Source organism: Myxine glutinosa, chromosome 11, assembly GCF_964187855.1.
Source record: "Myxine glutinosa chromosome 11, kmMyxGlut1.1, whole genome shotgun sequence".
Classification (NCBI taxonomy): Eukaryota; Metazoa; Chordata; class Myxini; order Myxiniformes; family Myxinidae; genus Myxine; species Myxine glutinosa.
In genome coordinates, this window is record NC_136271.1 from 18,719,870 (window position 1) to 18,732,107 (window position 12,238).

The 12,238-nt window shown below is 45.7% G+C and overlaps 1 protein-coding gene across 6 annotated transcripts in view; it reads right to left on the minus strand.

Moving 5' to 3' along the window:
• Window positions 1–12,238, minus strand: part of LOC137413098 (myomesin-1) — a 185,748-nt gene that overhangs the window by 142,741 nt on the left and 30,769 nt on the right. For 3 of the 6 annotated variants that reach the window (XM_078786461.1, XM_078786460.1, XM_078786459.1), the window contains exon 2: window positions 8,550–8,738. In XM_078786461.1, the coding sequence (XP_078642587.1) occupies window positions 8,550–8,668 (119 nt within the window). In that variant the 5' untranslated portion in view covers window positions 8,669–8,738. Of the gene's footprint in view, window positions 1–8,549; window positions 8,742–12,204 lie in introns of all 6 variants that reach the window. The other 3 variants (XM_078786457.1, XM_078786458.1, XM_078786462.1) reach the window with 2 other exon arrangements.

A 12,238-nucleotide genomic window follows, 5' to 3' on the forward strand; every position in this document is an offset into this window, starting at 1 on the left:
TGAGGATTTTAGAAATTCGAAAAAAGTGGTTGACCTTTGGCCTATGTTGACCTTTTGGTCGAAGCTGATCTCAAAAATAGTTGGTTGTTCAATTCAGTGTGCCGATATGTAAATCCTATTCAAATTTCAAGCCAATCGGATGAAAATTGAGGATTTTAGAAATTCGAAAAAAGTGGTTGACCTTTGGGCTATGTTGACCTTTTGATTCAAGCTGATCTCAAAAAAAGTTGGTGGTTGAATTCAGTTAGCCGATGTGTAAATCCTCTTCAAATTTCAAGTCAATCGGATGAAAATTGAGGATTTTAGAAATTAAAAAAGTAGTTGACCTTTGGCCTATGTTGACCTTTTGACCTTTTGACCCCAAAAATATATAGGATTTTGTCGGACCACGATCTCTGTCATTTGGTAAAGTTTCGTGAAGATCGGTTTAAAATCGTGTCCTGTAGGCAAGTATAAGTGAGCGGACAATCAAACACACACACAAACAAACAAATAGTGGGGGGGGGGGGGGGGGCAGCATCACATGGTAAAAATGACATTTGACATTTCACCTTGGGTCAAGGTAAGTAAAGTCAAGTACATGTCAAAGGTCAGTTAATATCAAGAACATATCAACAGAAAACAATACGCAACATATTTTTAGAGTTTAGGATCCAGCAGAACACATTTGAGATGGTAACTAATGATTGGCATTCAATAATAATGCGAAGTGATGGGATTCACGTGTATATGACTTAAGACTACATGTTAATTATGCATATTTTTTTTCTCTCTAATGAGGTCATTTGCTTTTTAATTTGCATATTGCAAACATCTGAGAGGGCAAATGACAAAAGAAATGTCATAATCAATGTTCCTTGTGAAATTTGCCACATTTTGGTACCAAGGTCGATGTACTTTGAATGAAGTATGGTCACTGTAATGACGTTTGAACTTTGACCTTGAGTCAAGGTCACTAAAGGTCAACAAAAAAATGGCGAGATCATTTTTCCGATTAGTAGGACCCAGTAGAATACATTTATAGTGGTTGCCCAAAATTAACATGAACTGCACACGAACTTGAAATTGAGTACATAGGCTCCCCACTAAAACACACAAAACACAAACCGGAGTGATCAACATACTTGCAAAAAAAACATTTTTTTTTTGGCCAAGTAACAAACAAACAGACGGACACGGCTCCTGTTATGATATACAATCATGTGAAAAAGTAAGTACACCCCATGTAAAGTTTTGACTTTTTCAACGTATTTCAACATACAGCTATTTGATCTTCATTTCAACAATATTGATAGATAAAGGTGATATAATATAACAAATATCATGAAACTTTTACATTTTGTAGTCCATTGTATAATTTAAATAAACATAAATGCAAATTTCGCATATGGAAAAAGTAAGTACACCCTTGGCTCGAATAAGTGGAATTGCCCCCTTTGGCAGAAACAACCTCAAGTAGGCGTTTCTTATAACTGTCTATCAGTCTCTGACATCGACTGGGAGAAATGTTTGCCCACTCCTCCATGCAGAATTATTTCAGCTGTGCGATGTTTGAGGGGTTTCTTGCATGCACAGCTCGTTTCAAATCCCCCCACAACATCTCGATGGGATTTAGATCCGGGCTTTGACTTGGCCATTCCAGAACCCTCCATTTCTTTCTTTTCAGCCATTCCTTGGTGGATTTACTGGTATGTTTAGGGGTCATTGTCTTGTTGCAAGGTCCACCTTCCGTTGAGCTTCAACTTTCCGACAGATGGCCTCACATTATCCTCAAGCACTCTCTGGTACAATGAAGAATTCATAGTGGATTCTATGATGGTGAGCTGCCCAGGCCCTGATGCAGCAAAGCTGCCCCAAACCATAGTATTTCCACCACCATGCTTTCCAGTTGGTATCAGGTTCTTGTGGTCAAATGCTGTCTTTGGTTTTCGCCAAACATGTCTTCAGGTACTGTGGCCAAATAGCTCTACCTTTGACTCATCTGTCCAGAGCACATTGTTCCAGAAGTGCTGGTCTTTGCCTCGGTGTTCATTGGCAAACTTTAGTCTTGCCCTGATGTTCTTTCTGGACAGCAAAGGTTCCTCCTGGCACACCTCCCATGTAAATAATAATAATAATAATAATTCATTTATTTTGTATAGCGCTTTTCCAGAAGCCCAAAGGCGCTTTGACAGAGTGGCAAACATAATGCATAACAATACATGAAAACAACAATTGCAAAAAGACAAGAATCAATAGGGAAATATTTAAAGCAAAAGGAGGGAGAAGGAGAAGAGATAGTCAGGGGTTAAATGCTGTGGGTTGAATGTTGAATGCAGTGTTGAACAGGTGGGTCTTTAGTGATGTTTTGAATGTGGTGAGTGAGGAGGAGTCTCTGATGGTGTGAGGTAGTGAGTTCCAGAGGGTGGGAGCAGCGATGGAGAAGGCCCTGTCCCCCCAGGATCTGAATTTGGTCCGGATGGAGGGGGTCAGGAGGTTGGTACCAGCAGAGCGGAGGTTGCGGGTGGGAGTGTGTCTGGAGAGGAGGTCAGCCAGGTAGGATGGGGCCAGGTTATGGAGGGCTTTGTATGTCAAGAGGAGGATTTTGTACTGGATTCTCTGGGGGATGGGGAGCCAGTGAAGCTTGTAAAGGATGGGGGTGATGTGGTCACGGGTCCGGGAATGGGTGAGTAGACGGGCAGCGGAGTTCTGAATGTATTGGAGTTTATTGGTGATTTTTGAGGGTGAACCATAGAGGAGGCTATTGCAGTAGTCCAGACGGGAGGTGATGAAGGCGTGGATGAGGGTTTCTGCAGCCGTGGAGGAGAGGGATGAGCGGAGACGGGCAATGTTTTTCAGGTGAAGTATCAAAGTATTTTGTATTTTATATACAAAAGTATTTCAGGCAAATCAAATTTGTGCAGCCTCTTTCTAATGGTAAACTCGTGCACTTTGACATCAACAGTGGCAAGAGCTACCTGGAGGTCCCATGATGACATTCTGGGGTTCTTAAAGACTTCTTTCAGAATCTTGCGGTCTGCTCTCGGGCTGAACTTGCTGGGGCGGCCTGGCCTGAACAAGTTGGCAGTTGTTTGGAATCTTCTCCACTTGCAGATGATCTTCTGGACAGTCGAATGATTGATTTCAAATTGTTTGGAGATCTTTTTAAATCCCTTCCCAGACTCGTAGGCATCTATAACCTTCTTTCTGAAGGCCTCAGAGAGCTCTTTTGATCTAGGCATGGTGACGCCACACACTTCAACAACAAAGAGCAAACCAAACTAAATGTCTGAGGTTTAAATAAGACAGGTTCCTCCAAGATCCTCTCTAACGATGTTCTAATCATTTGCACCTGAGCTGGTGCACCTGATTCTAATTTTAGGTATTTGAAGTAGTGATAAATGTAGGGGTGTACTTACTTTTTCCACATGCGAAATTTGCATTTATGTTTATTTAAATTATACAATGGACTACAAAATGTAAATGTTTCATGATATTTGTTATATTATATCACCTTTATCTATCAATATTGTTGAAATGAAGATCAAATCGCTGGATGTTGAAATATGTTGAAAAAGTCAAAACTTTACATGGGGTGTACTTACTTTTTCACGTGACTGTCGATAGATAAATGATTGAACATTATGCCAAACAGTTCCCCAACCCAGTGAGTGCAGCTGCAATACTCCCCGCATATCAAAAGAGAGACACATACCTAGATCATGATTTCTCATCCAGTGTCTGACATTATCACAGATTATTTTTGACTTATTGAAAGAGCATCAGGCAAATCAAACTTTCTATTTGTGTGATCATTCTGTGGAAGAAGTTCAGTTCTTTAAACTCTTGGGCCTCATCATCAGCCTCATCATCAGAGGATTTGGGGTGGGGGTGAGAGAGGTTGAGGATTTTGGATTTGTCGGGAAAGGAGTTGAGCACTTAGGGTAGAGGGGAGTTGAGGATTTGGGGTAAGGGGCAGTTGAGGATTTGGGGTTCGGGTGGGGGAGTTAAGGAATTGAGGCTGGGAGGGAATTTGAGGAATTGGAATTGGGGAGGAGTTGAGGATTTGTGGTTTTGGGTGGAGGTTGATGATTTGGTGCAGGCAGGGGGAATTGAGGATTTGGGGTGTGAGGGGGGAGGGGTGATTTGAGGATTTGGTGCAGGTAGGGAAATTGAGCATTTGGGTGGGAGGAAGGAGGGGGGGAGTTGAAGACTTGGATTTCGCCAGGAAGGGGGAGGGGGTAGAGTTGAGGAATTATGATTGGGAAGAGTTGAGGATTTGTGGTTTTGGGTGGGGGTTGATGATTTTGGGTAGGCAGGGGAATTGAGGATATTTGGGGTGGGAGGGATGAGTTGAGGATCAGGGAAGGCATGGGGGGATTGAGAATATTTGGGGTGGGAGCAGGAGTTGAGCATATTTGGGGTGGGAGCAGAGAGTTCAGGATATTTGGGGTGGGAGCAGAGAGTTCAGGATATTTCGGGTGGGAGCAGGGAGTTGAGGATATTTGGGGTGGGAGCAGAGATTTCAGGATATTTGGGGTGGGAGCAGGGAGTTGAGGATATTTCGGGTGGGAGCAGAGAGTTCAGGATATTTCGGGTGGGAGCAGAGAGTTCAGGATATTTCGGGTGGGAGCAGGGAGTTGAGGATATTTGGGGTGGGAGCAGAGAGTTCAGGATATTTCGGGTGGGAGCAGGGAGTTGAGGATATTTGGGGTGGGAGCAGAGAGTTCAGGATATTTGGGGTGGGAGCAGAGAGTTCAGGATATTTCGGGTGAAGGCAGAGAGTTCAGGATATTTCGGGTGGGAGCAGAGAGTTCAGGATATTTCGGGTGGGAGCAGAGAGTTCAGGATATTTCGGGTGGGAGCAGGGAGTTGAGGATATTTGGGGTGGGAGCAGAGAGTTCAGGATATTTCGGGTGGGAGCAGGGAGTTGAGGATATTTGGGGTGGGAGCAGAGAGTTCAGGATATTTGGGGTGGGAGCAGATAGTTCAGGATATTTCAGGTGAAGGCAGAGAGTTCAGGATATTTCGGGTGGGAGCAGGGAGTTGAGGATATTTGGGGTGGGAGCAGAGAGTTCAGGATATTTCGGGTGAAGGCAGAGAGTTCAGGATATTTCGGGTGGGAGCAGGGAGTTGAGGATATTTGGGGTGGGAGCAGAGAGTTCAGGATATTTGGGGTGGGAGCAGAGAGTTCAGGATATTTGGGGTGGGAGCAGAGAGTTCAGGATATTTGGGGGTGGGAGCAGAGAGTTCAGGATATTTGGGGTGGGAGCATAGAGTTCAGGATATTTCGGGTGAAGGCAGAGAGTTCAGGATATTTCGGGTGGGAGCAGGGAGTTCAGGATATTTCGGGTGGGAGCAGAGAGTTCAGGATATTTTGGGTGGGAGCAGGGAGTTCAGGATATTTGGGGGTGGGAGCAGAGAGTTCAGGATATTTCTGGTGGGAGCAGATAGTTGAGCATATTTGGGGTGGGAGCAGAGAGTTCAGGATATTTCGGGTGGGAGCAGAGAGTTCAGGATATTTCGGGTGGGAGCAGAGAGTGCAGGATATTTGGGGTGGGAGCAGAGAGTTCAGGATATTTCGGGTGGGAGCAGGGAGTTGAGGATATTTGGGGTGGGAGCAGAGATTTCAGGATATTTGGGGTGGGAGCAGGGAGTTGAGGATATTTCGGGTGGGAGCAGAGAGTGCAGGATATTTGGGGTGGGAGCAGAGAGTTCAGGATATTTCGGGTGGGAGCAGAGAGTTCAGGATATTTGGGGTGGGAGCAGAGAGTTCAGGATATTTCGGGTGGGAGCAGAGAGTTCAGGATATTTGGGGTGGGAGCAGAGAGTTCAGGATATTTTGGGTGGGAGCAGAGAGTTCAGGATATTTGGGGTGGGAGCAGAGAGTTCAGGATATTTGGGGTGGGAGCAGAGAGTTCAGGATATTTCGGGTGGGAGCAGAGAGTTCAGGATATTTGGGGTGGGAGCAGAGAGTTCAGGATATTTCGGGTGGGAGCAGAGAGTTCAGGATATTTGGGGTGGGAGCAGAGAGTTCAGGATATTTCGGGTGGGAGCAGAGAGTTCAGGATATTTGGGGTGGGAGCAGAGAGTTCAGGATATTTCGGGTGGGAGCAGAGAGTTCAGGATATTTGGGGTGGGAGCAGAGAGTTCAGGATATTTCGGGTGGGAGCAGAGAGTTCAGGATATTTCTGGTGGGAGCAGATAGTTGAGCATATTTGGGGTGGGAGCAGAGAGTTCAGGATATTTCGGGTGGGAGCAGAGAGTTCAGGATATTTCGGGTGGGAGCAGAGAGTGCAGGATATTTGGGGTGGGAGCAGAGAGTTCAGGATATTTCGGGTGGGAGCAGGGAGTTGAGGATATTTGGGGTGGGAGCAGAGATTTCTGGATATTTGGGGTGGGAGCAGGGAGTTGAGGATATTTCGGGTGGGAGCAGAGAGTTCAGGATATTTGGGGTGGGAGCAGAGAGTTCAGGATATTTCGGGTGGGAGCAGAGAGTTCAGGATATTTCGGGTGGGAGCAGAGAGTTCAGGATATTTGGGGTGGGAGCAGAGAGTTCAGGATATTTCGGGTGGGAGCAGAGAGTTCAGGATATTTGGGGTGGGAGCAGAGAGTTCAGGATATTTTGGGTGGGAGCAGAGAGTTCAGGATATTTGGGGTGGGAGCAGAGAGTTCAGGATATTTTGGGTGGGAGCAGAGAGTTCAGGATATTTGGGGTGGGAGCAGAGAGTTCAGGATATTTGGGGTGGGAGCAGGGAGTTGAGGATATTTGGGGTGGGAGCAGAGAGTTCAGGATATTTCGGGTGGGAGCAGAGAGTTCAGGATATTTCGGGTGGGAGCAGAGAGTTCAGGATATTTGGGGTGGGAGCAGAGAGTTCAGGATATTTCGGGTGGGAGAAGAGAGTTCAGGATATTTCGGGTGGGAGAAGAGAGTTCAGGATATTTGGGGTGGGAGCAGAGAGTTCAGGATATTTGGGGTGGGAGCAGAGAGTTCAGGATATTTTGGGTGGGAGCAGAGAGTTCAGGATATTTCGGGTGGGAGCAGAGAGTGCAGGATATTTGGGTGGGAGCAGAGAGTGCAGGATATTTGGGTGGGAGCAGAGAGTGCAGGATATTTGGGTGGGAGCAGGGAGTTGAGGATATTTCGGGTGGGAGCAGAGAGTGCAGGATATTTGGGGTGGGAGCAGAGAGTTCAGGATATTTGGGGTGGGAGCAGAGAGTGCAGGATATTTGGGTGGGAGCAGAGAGTGCAGGATATTTGGGTGGGAGCAGGGAGTTGAGGATATTTCGGGTGGGAGCAGAGAGTGCAGGATATTTGGGTGGGAGCAGAGAGTGCAGGATATTTGGGTGGGAGCAGAGAGTGCAGGATATTTGGGTGGGAGCAGAGAGTGCAGGATATTTGGGTGGGAGCAGAGAGTGCAGGATATTTGGGTGGGAGCAGGGAGTTGAGGATATTTCGGGTGGGAGCAGAGAGTGCAGGATATTTGGGGTGGGAGCAGAGAGTGCAGGATATTTGGGGTGGGAGCAGAGAGTGCAGGATATTTGGGTGGGAGCAGAGAGTGCAGGATATTTGGGTGGGAGCAGAGAGTGCAGGATATTTGGGTGGGAGCAGAGAGTGCAGGATATTTGGGTGGGAGCAGGGAGTTGAGGATATTTCGGGTGGGAGCAGAGAGTGCAGGATATTTGGGGTGGGAGCAGAGAGTGCAGGATATTTGGGGTGGGAGCAGAGAGTGCAGGATATTTGGGTGGGAGCAGAGAGTGCAGGATATTTGGGTGGGAGCAGGGAGTTGAGGATATTTCGGGTGGGAGCAGAGAGTGCAGGATATTTGGGTGGGAGCAGAGAGTGCAGGATATTTGGGGTGGGAGCAGGGAGTTGAGGATATTTCGGGTGGGAGCAGGGAGTTGAGGATATTTCGGGTGGGAGCAGAGAGTGCAGGATATTTGGGGTGGGAGCAGAGAGTTCAGGATATTTGGGGTGGGAGCAGAGAGTGCAGGATATTTGGGTGGGAGCAGAGAGTGCAGGATATTTGGGGTGGGAGCAGAGAGTGCAGGATATTTGGGTGGGAGCAGAGAGTGCAGGATATTTGGGGTGGGAGCAGAGAGTGCAGGATATTTGGGGTGGGAGCAGGGAGTTGAGGATATTTTGGATATTTGGGATTGGGGGAGATTGATTTAATCAATCAATATACAGAGGGAGCATCTAGCAAGATAATAGTAATTCAAATGACATATTTAACTGTTCTTTGCATAATGTTGTTTCAGTCACATTTTACATTCCGCAGAATCCCTGCGGGTTCCGACTCGAAATTTGTAATTGTTCCTGATATTGATGTTTAACAGTGGTTCTAATACATATGCGATATCATGCAGTTACCAGCACCCCTCATCAGGACCATGAGGTTCATGCATCCAGTGAAAAATCTTCATTGTGTTCTTCCTGAGCCATTTTCAGCATTTTAACGTTTTAACATTTTATCAACAATTTTTTTTTCATCGCTCGCAGACATTACAGGTGCAAAGTCAATCATCACCGATTGTTATTCCTGCATTAACACTAACGAATTAATTACCTGTAAGATGTTTTGTGCAAAGCAGAGGAATATTTATTTTCCAGGGAGTATATTTCTTGACGTCGGAGGCTCCGTGCTGCGTATTCGTTCTGCCTCTTATGGAAAGCAAATGATGACATCACGATGCTGTCTGTCTCCGTCTATATGTCTGCTGAGATGAAGCTGCGGCAGCTATGCTCTGCACACGTGCTACTGCGTACAAGTGGGAAGCATTAAATACATTAGGGAAAACGTTATCAGCAAAACTTCGTGAGTGCCTGAAACATTAAACAGCAACATTTGAGGGTCACTTGATGTGGTGGCCTAATAGTAAGGAAGCTGGGTTGCCATGATGGACCCCAGAGGCTCTGGATTCAAATTTGATGGAAGGAGGCAATATTTTTAAGGGATGCAATTCTCTCGCTTTCTGGAATTTGAGCAAGTTTTGGGAGGAGTAAAAAATTGGGTTGTCCTGTTTGGCATTCTGATGTGGAGCCATGACTCACTGTAGCTGAGATCCCAAGTTGGAACTTGTTATAATGTGTGGATACAACAGTTGGAGACAATATGACCCACTTAATGACCTTCAGGGAGGGTATAATGCGCTTGCCTCTTCCGGTCTGGTGAAGCCTGCACACAAATGATCCGATCATTGTCCCGAGAGCAACTTGAGATGGACAATGCTGCCCGATATCCGCCTCACCACCAGAAAAATGTAATCTTTAACCTAGAATGGCGTTAGGTGGAGAGCACACCTCCACCAGGCTCAACAGTTTACGTTTTGTGTCCACCGACAGGCCGGATCTGCATTCGGACCGAAACCAAAATCTAACCGGCTTCTTATTGTTGCCTAACCAACTCGTCAACCAAGTTTAGTCATAAATCCGTCCATAACTTTTTCAGATATCCTGCTATGTATCAGTTTTAGGCTTATGACTCAATGGTGAAGAATCACTTAAAAATTAAATAATTCTCATATCCGAATCCATATTCAGATCTTCACCAAAATCGAATCTATTTGCCCTTGTCAGACACCCAACTTGTCCACCAAGTTTCGTCCAAATTCGTCCTCAACTTTTTGAGATATCCAGCTACGTATCGTTTTTGGCCCTATCTCCCAACTTAAAAAATTCTTGTAGCCGGATCCGAAACCGGATCTTCTCCAAAACAAATCATTTCGTCCTTGTCACATACATTACATGTCTGCCAAATTTCGTCCAAATCAATCGACAACTTTGAGATATCTTGTTCACAAACAAACAGACAGGGGGAAAAACATAACCTCCATCTACCTTCGGTTGCAGAGATAATTACAATGTGTAACAATAATCTGCCCTAATAATAACAAGGAGAGAAAAATAAAATGTCATGGCCCCCATGGTTTTAGTAATTTTGCTGGACTGAGTTAAATGCCGTCAGTAGGCCATCTTTGGTCGGATTATCTATCTATAATTCCAGTAATCTCTGTGTGTCTGTGTGTCTGTGTGTGTGTCTGTGTGTTTGTCTGTGACCGCTGTTTCTCGACAACCACGGGTCCGATATACTTGAAACTTGCCAGGTATATTGCTGGGGACCCGAGGATGTGCCTTTTCAAGGTTTCATATTAATCGGACAAGTAGTTACCGAGCTATGGCGATTTCTTTACCAAACTCCGCAAGCCGTTCGCTTTGGACCAAACCATTGCATGTAAATAGAGGGGGGGGGGGGGGGGGATTGTCACCGTACTCGCAAGCCGTTCGCTTTGGACCAAACCATTTCATGTAAATAGAGGGGGGGGATTGTCACCGTACTCGCAAGCCGTTCGCTTTGGACCAAACCATTTCATGTAAATAGAGGGGGGGGATTGTCACCGTACTCGCAGGCCGTTCGCTTTGGACCAAACCATTTCATGTAAATAGAGGGGGGCGATATAATTTTAGATATATATATAGTACGGGCATGCCCTAGTAAAACAAAATCTGCATGTGTCTACTCTCATGTATTGTCTTTGTGCCAAGTTTGAACACAATCGGTCCATGCATGTCTGAGAAATGGTTGAGGGACACGTTTAAGTAACAAAATGGCCGCCAGTCGGCCATCTTGGATCTGATCTCAAAAAAAAATGACGTGCATATGTAAGCAATAATTCAAAATCTGTGTGCCAAGTTCGAGCATTCCGCTCTTCAGATCCGCCATGAGAGATTTAACGTCGATACTAAAGACGCGTGCAGTTAGTCCTCCCGATGTCGTATGTACTCCCGATACGTGTTTCCTTCATTGTAAAAACTTCCAAATCAACAGTTAAAAGGATTTTGAGCCGATAGCTGTTACGGCCTTGGCAAGATCGATGGAGACAGCGATCTGTTAGCATATTCACCGCACAAATAGCTATGTGGAATTCTCTCATGTTGAGTTTAAACTAATCGTGTTCACAATCGCTATGTCATATGTACTCCCGATACGTGTTTCCTTCAGTTGAAATGGGTTCGAATTCTCTCAAGCAGGGATTCAACCCGTGTCCTTATAAAAGGTATTTGTCCGAGGTCACCGAGTTCGATCGGTGCAGCCATTTGTGCGGCACCTGGGAAAACAACATCGTCACAATGAGATCAATGAACGTTATGCGAACGTGGATGTTATGCGGGAGTCCAAACCTGAGAATACTGGAGACTAAAGCTGAAATTGTGGAAATTAAATAGCCTATTTTACTCCTGGAGATCCCAGGATTATCCACCCAAATATCGTTGAGATCGGTTCAGCAGTTTTTACGGTACCTTCGAACAGACAGATAGACGGATGGACATTTGGTGAATTATAGTAAGAAGAGGCGGAAAGAGGAGGAGGTGGAAGGCAATAGGGCTGCTGTCAAATGCTTGTGATTGGCAGGTGGTGGCAGACCTAAAACCGCATGTGGTATTCCTAGAAGAGATCTGCGTAACAAGGTTGTGGCCTGACATTGTCATCTGGTCAGGTGCAATAAGACAGGTAATCTTAGGGGAATTGTCTGTACCTTGGGAAAATAACATGGAAGACGTGCACGAGAGGAAGAGAGGAAAGTACAGTGAGCTGGAGGCAGAGTGTCGGGAGAAGGGTTGGCGAGTTTCTTGTCAGCCATTTGAGGTGGGGTGTAGAGGGTATATTGGCAATTCCTTTTCTGCATTTCTTGCTCGGATTGGAGTGTGTGGGACAGAAAGAAGGAGGATGTGTGACAGAGTGGCCCAGGTTGCCTTGAAAAGCTCACTTTGGATATGGAGGAAGTTTATGGAGACAGGTTAAATAGTGTCGGTTGAGGTTGATTGGGTAGTGGTTATTTCAGCCCCAAAAGGGGTAGTTGACTGAGTGTGGAGGAAATATGGATATATGCATATGGTTGTTGTTTTGAGCAGTGATGTTATGAGGCTAGTTGGTTGGTTGTGTGTCATTTTGTGTGTGTTTTTTTTTTTGCGTGTGTGTGTGTGTGTGTGTGTGTGTGTGTGTGTGTGTGTGTGTCTTTGCATGTGTTTTGCTGTTGAGTGGTGTATGTTGTAAGGTTGGGTGGTTGGTTGGTTGCTCCAGTAGATATTTTCAGTGTTGTGGATTGTGGGAGTGCATGCTGTTGTTTTGTTATTGTCGTTTGGGTTTTAGCTGGCTGGGGATGGGGGTATGCATCCAAGTGTAATTACTGCATGTGGAGGCATATGTGCCCCTGCTGGCCCACCTTTGCTGACCGACTCAAGTAGGTTTTGATCAAG